The sequence below is a fragment of the Cervus canadensis genome, chromosome 27 (assembly GCF_019320065.1).
Source record: "Cervus canadensis isolate Bull #8, Minnesota chromosome 27, ASM1932006v1, whole genome shotgun sequence".
NCBI lineage: Eukaryota > Metazoa > Chordata > Mammalia > Artiodactyla > Cervidae > Cervus > Cervus canadensis.
In genome coordinates this window covers 8,734,996-8,758,209 of record NC_057412.1, presented here as the reverse complement: position 1 = coordinate 8,758,209, position 23,214 = coordinate 8,734,996, and the positions used below count along the sequence as shown (strand labels likewise).

The window sequence follows — 23,214 nt, the reverse complement described above, 5'->3', positions numbered from 1 at the left end:
GGATAGCAGCCATCCTGACTGGCGTGTAATGGTACCTCATTGTGGTTTTGATTTGCATTTCTCTGATAATGAGTGATGTTGAGCATCTTTTCATGTGTTTGGTAGCCATCCGTATGTCGCCTTTGGAGAAATGTCTGTTTAGTTCTTTGACCCATGTTTTGATTGGGTCATTTATTTTTCTGGAATTGAGCTGCAGGGGTTGCTTGTATATTTTTGAGATTAATCCTTTGTTGCTTCGTTTGCTATTTTTTTCTCCCATTCTGAAGGCTGTCTTTTCACCTTGCATATAGTTTCCTTTGTTGTGCAAAAGCTTTTAAGTTTCATTAGGTCCCGTTTGTTTATTTTTGCTTTTGTTTCCAATATTCTGGGAGGCGGGTCATAGAGGATCCTGTTGTGATTTATGTTGGATGTCCTGCCATCTTAATGAATTTTCTCATTCACTTTTATAGTCTGAGGAATATAGGTAATTATATCACTTGTAAATAATAACAATTTAGTTCCTTCCTTTCCAATTTGTATCACTTCTTTTTCATTTGTCTTGTTGACCAAAGACAGCAGGATGCTGAATAGAGAGGTGTTAGATGCTAGCTTGGGCTTTCCCAGTAGCTCAGAGATAAAGAATCTGCCTGCCAGTGCAGAAGCTGCAGGAGATAGGAGTTTGATCAATCAGTTGGGAAGAGCCCCTGGAGGAGGAAATGACAACCCACTCCAGTATTCTTGCCTGCAAAGTCCCATGGACAGAGGAGCCTGGCAGGCTACAGTCCTTGGGATCATGAAGATGCTAGCTTGTCTTACAGTTGCCTTTATATGGAAGGGTTATAACTTCATAGCATCGAGTATGGTGCCTGAGGTATGGTTTTTTTTGTTTGTTGTTTTCCTGAGGTCTTTATTCAGTTAGGAAATTTTCCTCTCTATTTCTAGTCTAATTTTTTTTTTCTTTTTTAACTCTGAGTGATGGATTTCATTGATTGCTATTTCCTTCAAGGATCATCATAGAATTACTCTCCTTCAAGAAGTCTTCTTAGCACCCTAAAGTTGGAATAAAGACTCCTCCTCTCTGATTTAACTGTGTTGAGTCCTTTCCACAGCCTATTAAATTGAAAACTATGTTCCCCAAGCGTCTTCCCAGGTGGCACAGTGGCAAAGAATCTGCCTGCCAATGCAGGAGCCCCAGAAGACGTGGGTTTGATCTCTGGGTCAGGAAGTTCCCCTGGAGGAGGGAATGGCAACCCACTCCAGTATTCTTGCCTGGAGAAACCTATGCACAGTGGGCTTGATGGACTACAGTCCATGGGGTTGCAAAGAGTCAGACATGAGCATGCACACACGTAAAAAATAGGTTTCCCAGTAGCTTATAAGCCATTCAGGAGCAGGAACTGTGTTTGATTCACAGCTATGTCCTCTAGCACCTGGTAGAGAACACAGAATACCTCTGTACATATTATGAAAATAAATTGCTGAGAACATGTTCTAGAAACTTCATGTAACCCTTCATAAAAATAATGTTTTTCATAATGAAGCTTAATTTACATAGGCAATTATGATTGAATAGAGTTGATTCAAAAAAGTTTTAGATATTTTCATATTTATATTTGCTCTTAATAATACATAAAATGTGCTTATGTAATACATATAACACATGTCTTCTGAGAAACAATGGCTACCTTCTTATAGCAAACATTATTTTCTGTGTGTGTACTCAGTCTTGTCTGACTCTTTTGAGACCCTGTGGACTGTAGCTCGCCAGGCTCCTCTGTCCAAGGGATTTTTCAGGCAAGAACACCGGAGTGGGTTGCTGTTTCCTCCCCCAGGGGATCTTCCTGACCAAGGGATTGAACCTGGTTTTCCTGCATTGGCAGGAAGATTCTTTACTACTGTGTCACCTGGGAAGGCCAGACATAACTTATTACTACTATATATATATCCAATTACTTAAACTAAAAAAATAAAAAACGTTCTCTGAGCATGACATTCTCTGCAAATCTCCATGTGTTCACTGACCTGGCAGCTCTCCAAAACCTGTTCTTTTGCATTTTCATGGAAGCTTCACTAGAAAGGCATGATTGATTAAATCACTGGTCGTTTATACTGAGCTCAGTCTCCATTCCCTCTTCCCTCCTCACAGGTTCAGGGGTTGGGACTGCAAGTTCCAACTCCCTAATCATAGGGTTGGTTTCCCTGACAACCAGCCCCCACCCTCAGGTGCTTTCCAAAAGTCACCTTGTTAACATTAAAATCAAGTTTATATTTATTTTAACATTATATTAGTTATTTAGCTTTCTATCATTATTAAAACAAAAACAAGACTCCTATGGACTTTAATTTGCTCAGTATGTACCTTTCATAAGTGTTTTTTTTTTTTCATATCTAAGTGCTCAGAACATTTTAATTCATTTAATTCAAATGATGTTCTTGCCAGTGACAAAGGGGTTTCAAGCTGAATTATGTTTCTGTCCTTATTTGAACAGCCTCACGTGTTTTGTTCAGAATGCTCAGCTACTTCATTAGTACAGGACCTCAAATGCCATTTGGAAATGTGAAACCTCTATTTTTTAACTCAGTTTTGCTTTCATGCATAACATGGCTCTAACACCACAGCTTTGATATTTATTAGCTGTCTTTGCAAAACTTGGGGCAATACATCTTTCATATTTCATTGAAAAGAAAAGAAACTGAATCCCACCAGGATCTCCATTATTAGTTCTTCCTCCATCTTCTATCATCTGGCTCACTATGGCCAACCCATTGTCTAACCCAGTCATTTGGTTTATGTTCAATATTATACAGTTATCATCTTACTCACATAGCAGTTTTCCTTTATTTTCAGTACAGTCCTGCTTTTAGTCTGCCTCATTATTACCAGTAATTAGCTACTCACTTGCATCCTCTGATCCTTCAAATTCTACTAATTCTAAGGAACACTCAATAAACCACAACTTTATGTTGGATTCTATCTCCAGGAAATGTCAGTCCAATTTCATCAGCAGCAAAATTGAAACACTGCTTTCCATATTCATCACAGAATGTTTATTTTCCACGGAGAAAAGTGGCTGGATGAATTGTTTGAGAGTCAAGTATGATGAGAAATTGTTTACTTTGTAAATTGGCCCAGTTCTCATTGTGAAACACAGTGAGGTTTCTAACTGTCAAGTACTTAACTCCCTGATCAAAAATGTCAAAAATGGAGGTAGGAATGGGAGAACAAGATGGTGGAGGAGTAGGTGGATGTGGAGTACATCTCTCTCCATGGATACATCAGGAATACACCTTCAGGTACAGAAGTGCGTGCAGAACACCAGCTGAAAGTGGACAGGAGTACTTGACCAGAGGAAAGGAATATATAGAACAATGCAAAAATTGTCAACAGCAGCCCTTGCCCTGGGATTGCTCCACAATCCCTAACCTCCAGCTCCCAGTCACTGCGCCTTCCAGTGGACCAGTGTTCCTGTCCAGGAGATCAAGCCCTGAGCCTTTGGAGTGGGAGCATTGACTTCAAGACCCTAGACTACCAGAGAACTAACCGTCAGTTCAGTTCAGTCTTGCAGTCGTGTCCGACTCTTTGCGACCCCATGAATCGTAGCACACCAGGCCTCCCTGTCCATCACAAACTCCCGGAGTTCACTCAAACTCATGCCCATCGAGTCGGTGATGCCATCCAACCATCTCATCCTCTGTCGTCCCCTTCTGCTCCGGCCCCCAATCCCTCCCAGCATCAGGGTCTTTTCCAATGAGTCACCCTTCGCATGAGGTGGCCAAAGTATTGGAGTTTCAGCTTCAGCATCAGTCCTTCCAATGAACACCCAGGACTTATTACCTTCAGGATGGACTGGTTGAATCTCCGTGCAGTCCAAGGGACTCTCAAGAGTCCTCTCCAACACCACACTTCAAAATCATCAATTTTTTGGCACTCATCTTTCTTCACAGTTCAACTCTCACATCCATACATGACCACTGGAAAAACCATAGCCTTGACTAGACGGACCTTTGTTGGCAAAGTAATGTCTCTGCTTTTTAATACGCTGTCTATGTTGGTCACAACTTTCCTTTCAAGGAGTAAGCATCTTTTAATTTCATGGCTGCAATCACCATCTGAGGTGATTTTGGAGCCCAAATAAAAAATAAAGTCTGACACTGTTTCCACTGTCTCCCCATCTATTTGCCATGAGGTGATGGGACCAGATGCCATGATCTTAATTTTCTGAATGTTGAGCTTTAAGCCAACTTTTTCACTCTCCTCTTTCACTTTCATCAAGAGGCTTTTTAGTTCCTCTTACTTTCTGCCATAAGGGTGGTGTCATCTGCATATCTGAGGTTATTGATATTTCTCCCGGCAATCTTAATTCCAGCTTGTGCTTCTTCCAGCCCAGCGTTTCTCATGATGTACTCTGCATATAAGTTAAATAAGCAGGGTGACAATATACAGCCTTGACGGACTCCTTTTCCTATTTAGAACCAGTCTGTTGGTCCATGTCCAGTTCTAACTGTTGCTTCCTGACCTGCATACAGGTTTCTCAAGAGGCAGGTCAGGTGGTCTTGTATTCCCATCTCTTTCAGAATTTTCCACAGTTTATTGTGATCCACACAGTCAAAGGCTTTGGCATAGTCAATAAAGCAGAAACAGATGTTTTTCTGGAACTCTCTTGCTTTTTCGATGATCCAGCGAATATTGGCAATTTGGTCTCTGGTTCTTCTGCCTTTTCTAAAACCAGCTTGAACATCTGGAAGTTCTTGGTTCACATATTGCTGAAGCATGGCTTGGAGAATTTTGAGCATTACTTTACTAGCGTGTGAGATGAGTGCAATTGTGCGGTAGTTTGAGCATTCTTTGGGATTGCCTTTCTTTGGGATTGGAATGAAAACTGACCTTTTCCAGGTCACAGGACTGCTGAGTTTTCCAAATTAGCTGGTATATTGAGTGCAGCACTTTCACAGCATCATCTTTCAGGAATTGAAATAGCTCAACTGGAATTCCATCACCTCCACTAGCTTTATTCGTAGTGATGCTTTCTAAGACCCACTTGACTTCACATTCCAGGATGCCTGGCTCTAGGTGAGTGATCACACCACTGTGATTATCTGGGTCTTGAAGATCTTTTTTGTACAGTTCTTCTGTGTATTCTTGCCACCTCTTCTTAATATCTTCTGCTTCTGTTAGGTCCATCCGTTTCTGTCCTTTATCGAACCCATCTTTGCGTGAAATGATCCCTTGGTATCTCTAATTTTCGGGAAGAGGTCTCTAGTCTTTCCCATTCTGTTGTTTTCCTCTATTTCTTTGCATTGATCACTGAGGAAGGCTTTTTTTTTTTATCTCTCCTGGCTATTTTTTGGAACTCTGCATTCAAATGGGAATATCTTTCCTTTTCTCATTTGCTTTTCGCTTCTCTTCTTTTCACAGCTATTTGGAAGGATTCCTCAGACAACCATTTTGCCTTTTTGCATTTCTTTTCCATGTGGATGGTCTTGATCCCTGTCTCCTGTACAATGTCACGAACCTCCATCCATAGTTCATCAGGCTCCCTGTCTATCAGACCTAGTCCCTTAAATCTATTTCTCACTTCCACTGTATAGTCATAAGGGATTTGATTTAGGTCGTACCTGAATGGTCTAGTGGTTATCTGTACTCTCTTCAGTTTAAGTCTGAATTTGGCAATAAGGAGTTCATGATCTGAGCCACAGTCAGCTCCCCGTCTTGTTTTTGCTGACTGTATAGAGCTTCTCCATCTTTGGCTGCAAAGAATATAATCAATCTGATTTTGGTGTTGGCCATCTGGTGATGTCCATGTGTAGAGTCTTCTCTTATGTTGTTGGAAGAGGGTGTTTGCTATGACCAGTGCGTTCTCTTGGCTAAACTCTATTAGCTTTTGCCCTGCTTCATTCTGTACTCCAAGGCCACATTTGCCTGTTACTCCAGGTGTTTCTTGACTTCCTACTTTTGCATTCCAGTCCCCTATAATGAAAAGGACATCTATTCTGGGTGTTAGTTCTAAAAGGTCTTGTAGGTCTTCATAGAACCATTCAACTTCGGCTTCTTCAGTGTTACTTGTTGGGGCATAGGCTTGGATTACCATGATATTGAATGGTTTGCCTTGGAAACGAACAGAGATCATTCTGTCATTTTTGAGACTGCATCCAAGTGCTGCATTTTGGACTCTTTTGTTGACTATGATGGCTACTCCATTTCTTCTAAGGTATTCCTGCCCACAGTAGTAGATATAATGGTCATCTGAGTAAAATTCACCCATTCCAGTCCATTTTAGTTTGCTGATTCCTAGAATGTCGACATTCACTCTTGCCATCTCCTATTTGACCACTTCCAATTTGCCTTGATTCATGGACCTAACATTCCACGTTCCTACGCAATATTGCTCTTTACAGCATCAGACCTTGCCTGTATCACCAGTCCCATCCACAACTGGGTATTGTTTTTGCTTTGGCTCCATCCCTTCATTCTTTCTGGAGTTATTTCTCCACTGACCTCCAGTAGCATTTGGGCACCTACCAACCCTATTCACTTTCAGTATCCTATCATTTTGCCTTTTCATACTGTTCATGGCGTTCTCAAGGCAAGAATACTGAAGTGGTTTGCCATTCCCTTCTTCAGTGGACCACATTCTGTCAGACCTCTCCACTATGCCCCAACTGTCTTGGGTGGCCCCACACGGCATGGCTTAGTTTCATTGAGTTAGACAAGACTGTGGTCCTGTGATCAAGTTGGCTAGTTTTCTGTGATTATGGTTTTAGTGTGTCTGCCGTCTGATGCCCTCTCGCAACACCTACCGTCTTACTTGGGTTTTTCTTACCTTGGACGTGGGGTATCTCTTCACAGCTGCTCTAGAAAAGTGCAGCCACTGCTCCTTACCTTAGATGAGGGGTAACCCTAGGGAGTATCAAATAGTGAGAACTCACACAAAGGAAACCACTGAATATAAGACCTGGCATCACCTAACCACCACTAGCACCCTGTGCAGGACGCCTCATCTAAACAACAAACAAAGCAAAAATACAAACCCAATCATCAGCAGACAGGATTACCACCTCACTTGGTCTTGCCCATCAGAGGAAAAACAAACAAACGAACAAATAAAAACTCAGCATAAGTCTCACCCTATAAGAAGCTTACACAAACCACTGGACCAATCTTATGAGGGCAGAAATCAAAAGGAAGAAAGAATTCAACGTTCTTCAAGGAAAGAATTCAACTTTCCTTGAAGCCTGGTAAAAGGAGACCTCAAACACAGTAAGTCAAAAAAAAAGAAAGAAAGAAAAAGCAGAGAAATATTAGACAATTGAAGTAACAAACTAGAAACCCAGAAGTCCAAATAAATGAAGAGGAAATAGGCAAACTATTTAAAACAGAATTCAGAATAATGACAGTAAAGATGATCAAAAACCTTGAAAACAAAATGGAGAAAATGCAAGAATCAATTAACAAAGACTTAGAAGAATTAAAGAATAAACATACAGAGACAAACAACACAATTACTGAAATTAAAAATACTCTAGAAGGAATCAATAGCAGAATATCTGAAGCAGAAGAACAAGTAAGTGGGCTGGCAGATAAAATGGTGGAAATAACTTCTGGAGAGTAGAATAAGGTAAAAAGAGTGAAAAGAACTGAGGACAGTCTTAGAGACCTCTGGGACAATATCAAATGCACCAACATTTGAATTATAGGGGTCCCAGAAGAAAAAGAGAAAAAGAAAGGGTATGAGAAAATTTTTTAAGAGATTATAGTTGAAAATTTCCCCAACATGGAAAAGGAAATAATCAATCAAGTCCAAGAGGCACAAAGAGTCCCATACAGGATAAACCCTAGGAGAAACATGCCAAGACACATACTAATCAAACTAACAAAGACTAAACACAAATACAAGGGAAATTCCACATGCTTAACAGCTGATCTTTCAGCAGAAACTCTGCAGGCCAGAAGGGAATGGCAGGATATATTTAAAGTACTGAAAGGGAAAAATCTACAACCAAGATTACTGTAGCCAGCAAGGATCTCATTCAAAATTGATGGAGAAATAAAAAGCTTTCAGGACAAGCAAAAGTTAAGAGAATTCAGTACCACAAAACGAGCTTTACACCAAATGTTAAAGGGACTTATATAGTCAACAATTACAAGAGAAGAAGGATCTACAAAATAAACTCCAAACAATTAAGAAAATGGCAAAGGGAACATATATATATCAATAATTACTTTAAATGTAAATGGATTACATGCTCCAACAAAAAGACAGAGATTGGCTGAATGGATACAAAAACAAGACCCATATATATGTTGTCTACAAGAACCCCACTTCAGACCTCAAGACACATATAGACTGAAAGTGAGAGGATGGAAAAATATATTCCATGCAAATGGGAAGCAAAAGAAAGCTGTAGCAGCAATCCTAGTATCAGACAAAATAGATCTTAAAATAAAGAAGATTGCAAGAGATAAAGAAGGACACTACATAATGATCAACAGATTAATCCAAGAGGAAGACATAACAATTGTAAATATATAGATGCCCAACATAGGAGCACCTCAATACATAAGACAAACACTACCAGACATAAAAAGAGAAATTTACTGTAACACAGTAATAGTAGGAAACTTTAATACCCCACTCACACCAATGGACAGATCATCAAAACAGAAAATTAATAAGGAAACACAAGTCTTAAATGATACATTAGATGAGATGGATCTCTTGCATATCTTCAGGACATTCCAGCCAAATGCAGAATAATACACCTTCTTCTAGAGTGCACGTGGAACATTCTCCAGGATAGACCACATCTTGGGTCACAAATCAAACCTCAGTAAATTTAAGAAAATTGAAATTGTATCAAGCATCTTCTTCGACCACAATGCTATGAGACTAGATATCAATTACAAGAAAAAAACTGTAAGAAACACAGACACATGGAGATTAGACAACACATTTCTTTTTTCTTTTTTTCTTTTTGTAGACAACACATTTCTAAATAGCCAACAGGTTACTGAAGAAATCAAAAAGGAAATAAAAAAAAATTCTAGAAACAAATGACAATGAAAACACAACAACTCAGAACCTATGGGATACAGCAAAAGGACTCCTAAGAGGGAAGTTTATAGCAATACAATCGTATCTCAAGAAACAAGAAAAACATCAAATAGACAACCTAACTTTATACCTAAAACAACTAGAAAAAGAAAAACAAAACAAAAAAAGAAACTAAAATTAGTAGAAGGAAGTAAATTATAAAGATCTGAGCAGAAATACATGGAAAAGAAATGAAAGAAACAATAGTAAAGATTAATAAATCTAAAAGCTGGTTCTTTGAGAAGATAAACAAAATTGACAAACCTTTAGCCAGACTCATCAAGAATAAAAGACAGAAGAAACAAATCAACAAACTTAGAAATGAAAAACGAGAGGTTACAACAGACAATGCAGAAATACAAAGGATTATAAGAGACTATTATGAACAACTATATGGCAATAAAATAGATAATCTGAAAGAAATGGACAGATTCTTAGAAAAGCTCAATCTTCCAAAACTGAACTAGGAAGAAATAGAATTTATGAATAACCCAATTACAAGCACTGAAATTGAAGCTGTGATCAAAAATCTCCCAAAAAACAAAAATCCAGGACCAGATGGTGTCACAGGAGAATTCTATCAAACAATTAGAGAAGAGCTAATGCCTATCCTTCTAAACTCTTTCAAAAAATTGCAGAGGAAGGAACACTTCCAAACTCATTCTATAAAGCCACTATAACCCTGATACCAAAAGCAGACAAAGACAATACAAAAAAAGAAAACTACAGGCCAATATCACTGATGAACATGGACGCAAAAATCCTCAACAAAATTTTAGCAAACAGAATTCAGCAACACATCAAAAGGCTCATCCACCATGATCAAGTTGGGTTTATTCTGGTACTGCAAGGATTCTTCAATACACACAAATCAATCAATGTAATACACCATATTAACAAATTGAAAGATAAAAACCATATGATCATCTCAAGAGATGCAGAAAAAGCCTTTGACAAAATTCAGCACCCATTTATGAATAAAACTTCAAAAAATGGGCATTGAAGGAACTTGCCTCAACATAGTAAAGGCCATCTCTGATAAGCCTACAGCAAACATTACTCTCAGTGGTGAAAAACTGAAAGCATTCCCCCTAAGATCAGGAACAAGACAAGGAAGTGTGTCCACTCTCACCACTATTATTCAACATAGTTCTGGAAGGCCTAGCTACAACAATCAGAGAAAAGAAAGAAATAAAATGAATCCAGCTTAGAAAACAAGAAGTAAAGCTCTCACTGTTTGCAGATGACATGATACTGTACATAGAAAACCCTAAAGATAGTATCAGAAAATAACTAGAGCTAATCAGTGAATTTAGCAAAGCTGCAGCATACAAAATCAATACACAGAAATCACTTGCATTTCTATGTACTAACAATGAAAAATCAGAAAGAGAAATTAAGAAATCAATCCCATTCACCACTGCCACACAAAAAATTAAATATCTAGGAATAAACTTACCTAAGGAGGCAAAAGAACTGTACACAGAAAATTATAAGACACTAATGAAAGAAATCAAAGATGACATAAACTGATGGAGAGATATTCCATGTTCCTGGGTAGGAAGAATCAATATTGTGAAAATGACTATACTACCAAACACAATCTACAGATTCAATGTGATCCCTATCAAATTACCAATGGCATTTTTCACAGAACCAGAACAAAACATTTCACAATTCATATGGAAACACAGAAGACCCTGAATAGCCAAAGCAGTCTTGAGAAAAAAGAATGGGACTGGAGGAATCAACCTTCCTGACTTCAGATTATACTACAAAGCTACAGTATGGTACTGGCACAAAAACAGAAATATAGACCAATGGAACAAGATAGAAAGCCCAGAAATAAACCCATGCACCTTGTTTTTGACATAGGAGGCAAGGGTATACAATGGGACAAAGACAGCCTCTTCAATAAATGGTGCTGGGAAAACTGGACAGCTACATGTAAAAGGATGAAATTAGAACACTTCTTAACATCATACACAAAGATAAACTCAAAATGAATGAAAGACCTAAATGTAAGACCAGAAACTATAAAACTCTTAGAGGAAAACATAGGCAGAACACTTGATGACATAAATCAAAGTAAGATCCTCTATGACCCACCCCCTAGAGTAATGGAAATAAAAACAAAAGTAAACAAGTGGGGCCTGATTAAACTTAAAGGCTTTTGCACAGCAAAGGAAACTATAAGCAAGGTGAAAAGACAATCCTCAGAATGGGAGAAAATAATAGCAAATGAAACAACTGACAAAAGATTAATTTCCAAAATATATAAGCAACTCATACAACTGAATACCAGAAAAACAAACAATCCAATCAAAAGGTGGGAAAAAGACCTAAATAGACATTTCTCCAAAGAAGGCATACAGATGCCTAACAAACACATGAAAAGATGCTCAACATCACTCACTATTAGAGAAATGCAAATAAAAACCACAATGGGATATCACCTCACACCAGTCAGAATGGCCATCATCAAAAAGTCTACAAGCAATAAATGCTGGAGAGGGTGTGAAGAAAAGGGAATGCTTTTGCACTGTTTGTGGGAATGTAAATTGACACAGCCACTATGGAAGACGGTATGGAGATTCCTTAAAAAACTAGAAATAAAACCACCATATGACCCAGCAATCCGACTCCTAGGCATATCCCCTGAGGAAACCAAAATTGAAAGAGACACATGTATCCCATTGTTCATTGAATTACTATTTACAACAGCTAGAACATGGAAGTAACCTAGATGTCCATAGGCAGATGAATGGATAAAGAAGTTGTGGTACATATACACAATGGAATATTATGCAGCCATAAAAGGAACACATTTGAGTTCTAATGAGGTGGATGAACCTAGAACCTATTATACAGAGTGAAGTAAATTAGAAACAGAAAGATAAATATTGTATTATAACACACATATACAGAATCTAGAAAAATGGTACTGAAGAATTTATATATAGGGCAGCAATGGAGAAACAGAATAGACTTATGGCCATGGGGAGAGGGGAAGAGAGGCTGAGGTGTATGGAAAGAGTAACATGGAAACTTACATTGCCATAGGTAAAACAGAGAGCCAACGGGAATTTGCTGTCTGGCTCAGGAAACTCAAACAGGGGCTCTGTATCAATCTAGAGGGGTCAGATGGGGAGGGAGATGGGAGAGAGGTTCAAAAGGGAGGGGCTATCTGTATACCTATGGCTGATTTATGTTGAGGTTTGACAGAAAACAGCAAAATTCTTTAAAGCAATTATCCTTCAATAAAAAATAAATTTTTTAAAACTGTCAAAAATGGACCAATAGTTCCCAAGTTATACATTCCATCATAAATGGTACTAAAAAGTGTAATATCTCAAAGTGTTCACTCTAAATCTTTTCTCTATGGAATAAATAAAAATAATCTTCATTTGGTGGCTTCTCACCTCTGTCCCTCATCTTAGTGGTATCTAAGGGGCTTCCCTGGTGGCTCAGATGGTAAAGAATCTGCCTGCAATGCCGGAAACCCAGGTTTAATCCCTGGGTCATGAAGATCCCCTGGAGAAGGCAATGGCAACACACTCCAGTATTCTTTCCTGGAAAACTCTATGGACAGAGGAGCCCGGTGGGCTACAGTCCATGGGGTCACAAAGAGTCGGACACAACTGAGCAACACTTTCACTTAGTGAGATCTAAGAATGTGTCCTTTCTACATGAAACCAGCTATCTTATTTCCAGAAAAATACTGAATTATTTTACTTTAGTTTTGTTAGACATGACCAGTAAGATTATGTAATCAACCAAAAAAAGTCTAAAAAAGTAAGTATCTACCTTTTGTCTTACCTAAAGTTTAACCTTCCATTTCTAGCAACCCTGACCAACATAGGTTTCCCCAAACTGACCATTTACTTTATTAAATCTTTGCCCTTATAAGGGAGACTCTGTCTATCTGGAATCCACTTCCTTTTCTTCACTGTTCACTTATGTAAATATCTACTCTTTCTTTAAAACTCTGTTCAAATTTCATATTTATGAGGCTTTTTCTAAACATCTCTTTCTAGACACACACACACACACTTAATTGCTTTCTCTCTTCTCGGCCCTTCAATAACACTCTATAGATTAATTCACTGAATTAGAATTATTGGTCTGCATTTTCTTCTCTTATTAAGATTGAGAGATCATAAAGGTCAGGGAACATCATTTATTTATCTTTGGATCCTATGCTGCCATGGTAACAGGTACTTAATATATATCTGTAAATAATTGATTGCATAGGGTATGCTGACTTTTGCAAAAATTATCCTTAAATTCTAAAAACTAATATTGTTACTTTTCTATATGGAAGTCAATATCTGTGACCATAATGAGCAAAAGTAGGCATGCCATTTTAAATAGATTTATGTCAAATAGACTTATTATAGTGATCATTTTGCCATATATACAAATATTAAATCATTATGTTGTACATCTGAAGTCAATACAATGTTACACATCAATTATATCTTGATTGTTTAAAGTATTTTTTAAAGTTGAAGTTTTAAATTGTTTTCACATGATATACGTTTAAAAATTTATAACTGAAAAAAGGGGGTAAATCTAAATTTACTTGTCAAAATTAACTCATATTTAGAATATAAAATATGTAAAGGGGAGAGATCTGAGTCAAATAATACTTTCAAACTAAAAGGTAAATTGAATGCTAGCTTTTGGGATCTATTTGAAAACAAGGCTTACTGGTTAATTTAAAAAAGTTTAGAAAGGGTAGCTGAATTAAGGGCTAAATATCTCTACTCTGATTATTTTGGAGAGAGGTCTCAGCAAGAAGGATCAAGTGTGCCTTACCTTACCAATTTATACACAGTCTGCAATGACCCAAATTGTATTTTATATTCTCTTTAGCTCATTTTAAGCTAGGCCAAGACATTTTCTATTTTAAAAACAAATAAGACTAGAAACCAAATTAAAACCAATTTATAAAATTATCCATTTAGGATACATAACATTCCAGTGGGTTTACTGATTTCTTCCCTATTACCTTACTGATAACCATAAAGATTAAATTTTCTGTTAGGATGATTAAAATGATTTTACTAAGAGTGTGCCTAGATGCTTCCAAAAGAGGAAGCAGAGTTTATGAGTTCCAAAATAGCAATATTTGAAAACATGTGCATGAAAGAACTTTTGTAAGCATTCTTGGAATTATTTACTCTTTTTCTATTCCTCCCACCCTAATTAAAAAAAAAAAAAGGAAAGCTTTGGGTGGAGTTAACTCTTTTCAAATCTTAAACAATAACTGGAAATCCTGAAAATGTATTCTTTATCCAGTGGGGAAAACACTTTAAAGCTCTTTTTTTTTTCCTCTAAGAATTGTTTAGCAAGGGAATTACTTGGTGGCTTCTATTTTGAACAGAAAATTCAGTTTAACTGCCTGAAATATTATGCCATCTGTGTTTATTTCCGCCATCCACAGAACACAATTCTGTTTTTCAAACATAACAAGTACATGGCCCTAAAAACCTAGATAAATATATAACTCAATGAATTCTTTACCTAGTAATGAAATTAGTTCAAAGGACATGTACCATTAAAAAAAAAAAGGAGAAGAATCTGATTGTAGATATGAAACATAGTTCAATGCATGCCATGATGCAGTTAGTGGGCAGACACCTGGGCCAGGTACCAGAGGACCAAAGAGTCACAGAGGCATGCTGACCCCAGGCTGCTCAAACCTATACCACCCACGAGGCCCACTCACACATCTGCCTGGAACAAGCAGCCTCTGATGTGTGAAGACCACTCAAAAATCAAATTTGAATTTAGTAATCAAGTACTTAAAAAGCATGAAGTGATATACAAATGTGGAACATCATTATTTGTCTTTACTTAAGGTATTCTGAACTGATTCTTACCATTCTCTAAATGTAAGGGGACTTAATGTTTTTCTAGCAAGTCTTCAATGAGGAAAAATTCAAACATTTTATTTAGAATTTATACATACCTCAAAGAATGTTTAAATTCTATTCATCAGTCTTTATGACAACCTGACATTTCTTCCATCGCCATGACAATCTTCAAAAATATCCTGAACTCTGATTCTTTCTGGCCTTATTCAGGGAGACATAATCTCTAAAATCAATCCCACTTTGCGTCTAGAAAGTGTACCATATGCCAGGTTTCCTGTTCTCAGGAAACAGAGGATGATTTACAGACCTTGGTCACACACGTCAGTGGGATCTTTCCTGGCTCTACTTAAGCCTTCATAGAACACAGACTAAGTCACAACAGAACAGTTTTCAAATCATCCTGATTGTCACTTAAAAAATACAAGGTAAGGAGGACAGAAGCAGACTCCTGAAAGCCTTGAGTGATGGTCGCCCCTGGGTGAAATTCATATGCTCCTAATCCTCTGTCTTCTATTTCTCAACTTGAAGATGTGTGTAGAAGGACAGAGTTGCACAGTTCTCAGACATACAACCCTGCAGGCAGCTTCTGCTTGTCCACTTCCCTTACCCAGAAGCATCTCTAAAATAAATTCTTAATTAGTTATAGACAAATGCTTAACATATTCTCTGTGTTATGTTTCACTGATTTTTGTAGTTGCTTATCAGGTTACACTGTTGCCACCTAGCTTTTCTTAGGCTCTAATCTTGTTGCCTGAAGTTGCTTAGGTAAAAACTGACCTTTCATGTCTCAAATGTTTTTTATTTATAAAGTCTCTTTCCCCTGATATCTACTGGATGAGTCTGACAAATACATGGGATGGCAAAATAAACTGGTTATCATTAAATGACAAAGTCTAATCTTTCAACAGAGCAGATAAAAACATGTCATTTATAATGTTAAAAAATGGATTGATATTATGAATATGATCTACTTAGGACATTATTATTATTATTATTATCATAAATACAAACTAAGCAATAAAAGAATATATTTTAAACTTCTAATAAAAGCAATTTATGTTGTATATTAATTTACACATTTAGTGAAAAAAAAAATGACACATTAGACTGTCATGAGTGTTTAGAATCTCCAGTAAGGATTTTATGTCAACAACCAATCTTAAAATTTCCTACTCAAAACAATAACTTAGCACTTTTTGAAAATATAACTGGGTAAAGGAAAGAGTATCAATATTGCCAAATGTGATTAATACTCACGAAAGAATATTCCCAATATAGGCATAGTAGGAGCAACAGTAAGGTGTGGTTCCATCACAGCAGTAAGATTTGCAGTCTTTGCCACAGTGAGCAAGGCAATCCTCTACAAAATAAAAACCACATCCACATAGTTACTATTCTAAAATCGCAGCTTTACAAAAAAAATTACTTTATTTTACATCTTAATTGATCAATGGCCACTTTTTAGTGCATTTAGATTTTCAAAATGCTCAGAATTCTAAAACATTTGTAAACATTTAAACTAGCTCCTTGTTGTTCTTTAGTTGCTAAGTCATGACTGAGTCTTTTGTCTGTAGCCCACCAGGCTCCTCTGTCCACAGGATTCCCCAGGCAAGAATACTGGAGGAGGTTGCCATTTCCTTCTCCAGAGGATCTTCCTGACTCGGGGATCGAACCCAAGTCTCCTGTACTGGTGGGTAGATTTTTTTTACCATTGAGTCACCTGGGAAGCTCCCTTCCTCTTTATCAAACATAAATCTAGAAAAGGCAAAGACCATTCTTGGAACCTCCTGCATCAAGCACCATAACTGGTAGTCAGAGTGGGTTGAAAGAGACAATGAAGGGAGAATGAATGAACCAAACAATCAGACATTCAATTTGTCAACAGAGTTCCTACAATAAATTTTAAATGATAAAGTCTTTTGACTTCAGAGTGTTAATCCTAAATATATTTGACGGAAAGTGTTGACAAGAATAATAACAACTGGAAATCATTTTAAAATATTGAATGTTTTTCATGACAGTGCATTATATGCTTTTCTCTACCATTTTTGTCTTCATAATTACAGCGTGCATACATAAGGTAACACATATGAGTCTGCATATCATGTCAATCTATTTGGAGTCAGTTGTGGGAAAAAGTTCCTATAGATAATGAACTGGTGAATAATTAAGAGTTTGTTTAATGTCAGATTTATGAATCAATAAGCTATGAAACAGCACTACGTGAAGGGGAAGTATTTTCTGATTTAAAAGGACATATTGGAGCTGATAAAACCAAATTATTGTCTTTTCCCCATGTTTTTGGCAAGGAAAATTATACCAAATGTCGAATAAAAGTTACCCTACCTATAAAAAAATTCTTTATTTCATCTAAATGATGTATGTTTAACAAGTGAAGGCTATCTTTTAGCTATGTGTGCGCTAAGTCACTTCAGTCCTGTCCAACTCTTTGCAACTCCATGGGCTGTAGCCCACCAGGCTCCTCTGCCCATGGGATTCTCCAGGCAAGAATACTGGCGCGGGTTACCATTTCCTTCTCCAGGGGATTTCCCGACCCAGGAATCAAAACTGAATCTCTTATGTCTCCTGCACTGGCAAGTGGGTTCTTTACCACTAGCACCACCTGGGAAGCCCTATCTTTTAGTTACAATCAGTTATAATCAGTGGTATAAATTATAATGAGTGAGTTTATAAATATAAAAATAAATATAAATATGTGAGTTTCAGGTACATGTAAGAACACATGTATAAGTATAGTCTGATAATTTGAGATACACATTCAAGAATCACAAAAGAGGTCATTTCCAACTCAATCTCTGAAGGCAATAATTCTTACAAAAATTATACAAGACTTTTGTTTTCCTGTCAAAGTCATAATATAAAAGTGCAAATGTTATATTTATGCCTGCAGGTCCATGTAATTGATTTGTCTAGAGAGGAAAATATAGTTTTGGCTTTTAAATCACCTCCCTGACAAAATGATTCTTTACAAATTGATGTGATCAAAAACTAGCAAAGTTCATTCACCTCTATCAATAATGCATGACCTTTGTGGAATAAGTGAAAAGTTCATGTTTTCTTTCCCTCAATTTTATTTCTACTTCATAAATGAAAAAACCTTAATGTTTTCTTCAAGGATGTGGTAAGAAGGCATGAAAGTGGAAAATAATCAACTTTGTAAGATTCAGTAACTCTACTTAAATCCACTTAAAAATTTTGAAGACAGAAACATGATCTAATGATTTATTGACATTAATGTTTTTTGCATTAATATGCTGTGTATGCTTTTTGCAATTTATTTTACCGTTTTCCCAGGGAATTTCCATAGCTCTCATTTTTAGTACTGTTTAATTCAAATATTTAGACTGCTCAGCTATGTCAAGCATGTAGCTGGGATGTTCTACTTTGTACACTTAAAAGTCATTCAGATAGTGGGAGAGCTGACACCCCTCCTTACTCTGGTGGAGCAGGACAAGTGATATTTCAGTAGCTTCACGGGATCCTTTTTGAATGACGCCCAAGACAGTGACATCTTATTAAGCTCTCCATGATTATCAAAGATTCAATTACTATTATTATAAGGACACAGTGTTATCAAAATATTTTGAGTCAATGTTTCAGGAAACCAAGCCCCGAGTCTTGTTGCCAAGAAGCTGGATTATACCTGCAGCAAATATCTAGATCCTGTCATACACTGTTCATTATTTTAATGGCATTTTCCAGCACTTTAGTCTGCTTCCCAGAATTAAACAACTGAAAGTGTGTGTTAATAGCTCAGTCATGTCTGACTCTTTGCGACCTCATGGACTGTAGCCCGCCAGGCTCCCCTGTCCATGGAATTCTCCAGGCAAGAATACTGGAATGGGATGCCATTTCCTTCTCCAGGGGATCCTCCTGACCCAGGGATCTGAAATAACTGAAAAGGAAAGATTTAATAGCATGACAAATACACTCACAATCACATTTCCAAACCTGGATGTCAGTCACACATCAAACTTCTTTTGAGAGGTTAGTTGCTTTCTCCAGTTCATTTGAAAATAATCCTATAAAGATCACACTTTGGGCAATATGGAGACAACTTCTCACTTGCAAAAGTGTGAAACATCCCAATGGCCCTCAGAAGATAAATAATATTACTACTAATATTCAAGTTAATATTCTTGAAAATTAGCCAGTTCCAATTTTCTTCAGTGGCTTTAAGGCAGGATCTGGAAGAAGCCTTCCCACTCTCTTCTCAAGGAATGTGTAGAACAGGAAAGCATCTGGCTCCAAGCACTTGCTCAGAATTGGCTCTTGTAATCTACAGCTAAGAATCAGAAGGGAAGGAAAGGGAGGGGACAGAAATCACTGCACAGGCCAGGAAGGTTAAAACCTTGGCCAAATCCTGCCTTTGTAGCCTGCAGTGGGAGTTAGATAATCATATAAACACTCCCATGGATTTCTTTCCAAAAGTGACTCCAAAGTCAAACATAATGCTTCAGGTATAGAAACCTTGCTTTTATTTCGCTGACAAATGGATCCTGTATTTAATATATTTTCTTTGGGGAAAATAATTCAGGTTATGGACAGCTTCCCAGGTGGTTCAGCGGTAAAGAATCCGCATGCCAATGTCAGAGACTTAAGAGACCTGGGTCTGACTCCTGGGTTGGGAAGATCCCCTGGAGAAGGAAATGGCAACCCACTCCAGTTTTCTTATCTGGAAAATCTATGGACAGTGGAGCCTGGCGGGCTACAGTCCATGGAGTCGCAAAGAGGTGGACATGAGTGAGTATGCGTGCGTGCGCGCGCACACACGCACACACACACACACACACACACACACACACATACACGCAGTGCATCGACAGGTTTTTGTCCCATTAAAGCTGGCAATTCATTTAACAGGGTGTCTGGATCAATCCTGGACTTTCCTGGTGGCTCAGATGGTAAAGTGTCTGCCTACAATACAGGAGATCTGGGTTCAATCCCTGGGTCAGGAAGATCTCCTGGAGAAGGAAATAGCAACCTCCTCCAGTATCCTTGCCTGGAAAATGCCATGGACGGAGGAGCCTGGTAGGTTATAGTCCATGGGGTCTCAAAGAGTCGGACATGACTGAGCGACTTCACTTCACTTCACTTCTGGATTAATTCTATTTCTGTAGTGTTCCCCCATCTCATCCCAATCCTCACTTCCAGCCTTATCTCTTAGTTCCAACCCAACTGTATTGTCTGTTTCTACACTTCTCATGATTTCTGCCTTTGTTCATACACTATCCTACTTCATCTTCTAAAAGGTTTAGGTCCTAAAAACCCTCCTCAATTTAAATTCTCTGAGCAAATATTTATTGCGCTCCTCTTATGGGTCAGGCATTTTGTTAGTCTCTGAGAATATTATGTTAAAGAAACAGACATCATTTTCACGGAGCATATACTCCTAAGTCAGCAGTAAAGTCTCCTCCTTTGAATACCTAAAGTACACCATTGTTTGTCTTCCATAATACAGCTTTTTATAACGTCGAGTAATGGGCACAGTTTATCTTCCAGACAATACTCAAAGTATGACCTCTGTCCTAGGCATCACTCAGCATACCTCACTCAATTAACAGTAGTTGAGTAAACGCTGCAAGCATAAAGAAGCCTCTGAATAAAGAGCTCAGGAATTAATATCAGAAATGCATTAGCTAAGCATTTCTTATCAAAGGTGATAAGCTGACCTAGCATTGGTGAGTTATGACTTTGTAATGTACTGAGGAGGGATGCAGATGGAGAGAGGGAATGAGTGGAGTAAAAACTTCTACATTGATCAAACTCCCTGCTGGCCAGCTGCTTGGGTTCCCTGAATCCTGGGGGTTGGGGGTGGGGTGGGGTGTGCACTTAACATTGGGGGAATCAGAAGAAGGGAAGGAAAATCAGAAGCTTCAGCTCACCAAACAGAATAAAATAGACAAAAGAACAAGAAAAAGTTGTTCAATGATGTGGTTGAAGATGAGTGAAGGTATTAAAATTTCACTGGCTGTATTCTATTTTCTCATTTCTGTTTTCTTTGGTAAACAGTGGAAGTGAAAAGAATTGTCACTGCTCCGAATCACCTAATGAAAAGATTTTAATATAAAATGGATATTAATACAATTGATTCTGTTAGACTCTCAAATTCTGCAAACTTTATAGGACTTAAGTAAAAGAAGTAAGTGCTGGAAACACATTATGATGTGCACTCTCATTAAATAGAAAGTATTTTCCCTATTTTATGCATTTTGTATTTGAAGGTCAGTATTTTCCCTACAATAAAATATCTTTGAAACAACTCACAGACGGCCACTAGTTTACATTTTAAACAGAGTGTAAATTTCTACAGGAGTTATCATTGTGACTCATTTCTCCCAAGGTTGAATGAGAAATTCAATTCTGTTGATGTTCAGGTAAAAATACTGAAGACCATCTTCATTTCAGGTGCCATTATTTTTGCAAATATCAAAAGGTAAATCACAGTACTATATATAAATTTAGTATTGCAAGGTCATAGGTAAGCCTGTGGCTTTTATTATAAGAAGTCAGAGACATGAAAAATTCTACAAAAACTCTGCTTTTATCCTGTTTTATAAAAATATGAAGCACATGGAAAACTGCATGTGCAATTAACTTTATACTTGAATAACTAACGAAAGACCATTTTGGGCTTCACATCAGTCACAAAACAAGAAAACCGCTTCGCTACATCAAATATTAGCTAGCAATTCTAGCCAAGAAAAACTAGAATGAGGGAAATGAGATACTCTTCATTTATAAACAAGCGCTTAGCAAGCTCAGCAAAAACAAGTTAGACGCTGGGTGAATTTATGCCTCTTGAAAACTGTATATTTCAACTCAAAGCTTCCAGTTGCCCTGTCCACCACACTTGAGAATCAAGTTCTAAAGAATGAAAACACCAGTCTATGGTTTTTTGGGGTTGGTTTCTGAAAGGAAAAATCTGGAATATTCAGCATGTGGAGGTGGAATAAGGCAGCGGTAGCCTTTACTGAAAAGTGGTCAGTTTATCTGAAAATCTTAGCGATACCTCTAAACTTCAGGTGCTTAAAAAACAAAAATGCTTTCCTTCTACCGCTCCGTCTCCACTCTCACCTTATTCAGAAAATGAAAAAAAAAAAAAAAATCCCTTAAATGTGGGGTTGGGGGTATTAATAGTTGTTCCGCGGAGAGAAAGCAAAAGAGAGAGAAAAGGACACGTGGAAGGAAAGGGACAAAACAGAACCGCGTGGAGGTCGAGCCTCGGGCTGGCGCGCGCGGGGTTCTCCCCTGCCGGAGGGGACCACCCAGCCTCTGACCGCCCACCGCGCCCCGCTCAACCCGCGCTGCCTGGCCTGTGACCCCAGCGCCGCCGGGAGCCCCAGTACCCCCCCGCTCCCGCCGCCCTAGGTCACCGACCTGCGCAGACAAAGAGCAGGACCAACTTCGGAAGCAAGACCCCTGGACACCCGGGCACCCTCCGCGCGTCCATCCAAGCCGATGGCCGGAGGTGGCGCGCCAGGACAGAAGGACAAGCAGAACCGGTCTGTAGAGAAGGCTGGGAGCCAAGGGCGCGCCCAGCGCCGGGAGGGGATGCGGGCGGCAGGAGGGGATGCGGGCGCCGGGAGGCGATCAGATGGAGCGGGCAGCGCTCTGGAACGCGGGCTGGCGCGGTGACCCGGCCATCGCGCTGGGAGCCTTCGTGGGGAGCCCGGGCGGCCGCGCGGGGCTGCGCGGTGGCCGAGGTCTCTTTGTCTGTCCCCGGGGCGGTCTGGCGGCAGGCTGAGCAGCGGATCCAGCGTCCTCGGCCACCCGGGCTCACATTTCATCTTCGCGGGTGGCACCTACGCGAGGCTGGGGGCGGGGGTGGCCCCGACTCCTCCCCACGCTCCGGTTCTTCCCTCTGTAGAGTGACTCTCAGAGCTTGGCCCTGTCCTAAAGGAACTTCTAACCTTTTGCTCTGACTGTCGGCACGAAGTTCAACAAGCTACTTTATCGCCCTGCCCTCCACTCCACAGTTTTTCCTTTGGAGTAATGGATGCTCCCCAAACTTTGTGATTTATCTGTACACAAATGGACGGAGTTTCCAACGTTGAAGATGTTAGATGAAGAAAGCCAACGAGGAAAACCTAGGAGAACTGGAAAGTACAGAAACAGTATATGTTTTTTTCTGTCGAAAGCTGGTAAAGCTTTTGTTATTTGTTAAACACCTAAAACATTTCCAGTAAAGTCAGGGAAAACAAAACAAGATTGCATACTGTCGTCACTATTGTTTGATA

General features: G+C 38.7%; 1 protein-coding gene across 1 annotated transcript in view; it reads right to left on the bottom strand.

The window, feature by feature from the left end:
• CYYR1 (cysteine and tyrosine rich 1) overlaps nucleotides 1–22,800 on the bottom strand; it is a 122,204-nt gene extending 99,404 nt beyond the window's left edge. The window contains exons 1-2 of the mRNA XM_043448757.1: nucleotides 22,355–22,800; nucleotides 16,211–16,313 (exon numbers count right to left, since the gene is read on the bottom strand). Coding sequence (XP_043304692.1) covers nucleotides 16,211–16,313; nucleotides 22,355–22,427 — 176 coding nt within the window. The 5' untranslated portion in view covers nucleotides 22,428–22,800. The remainder of the gene's footprint in view (nucleotides 1–16,210; nucleotides 16,314–22,354) is intronic.
• Nucleotides 22,801–23,214: the final 414 nt, after the last annotated feature.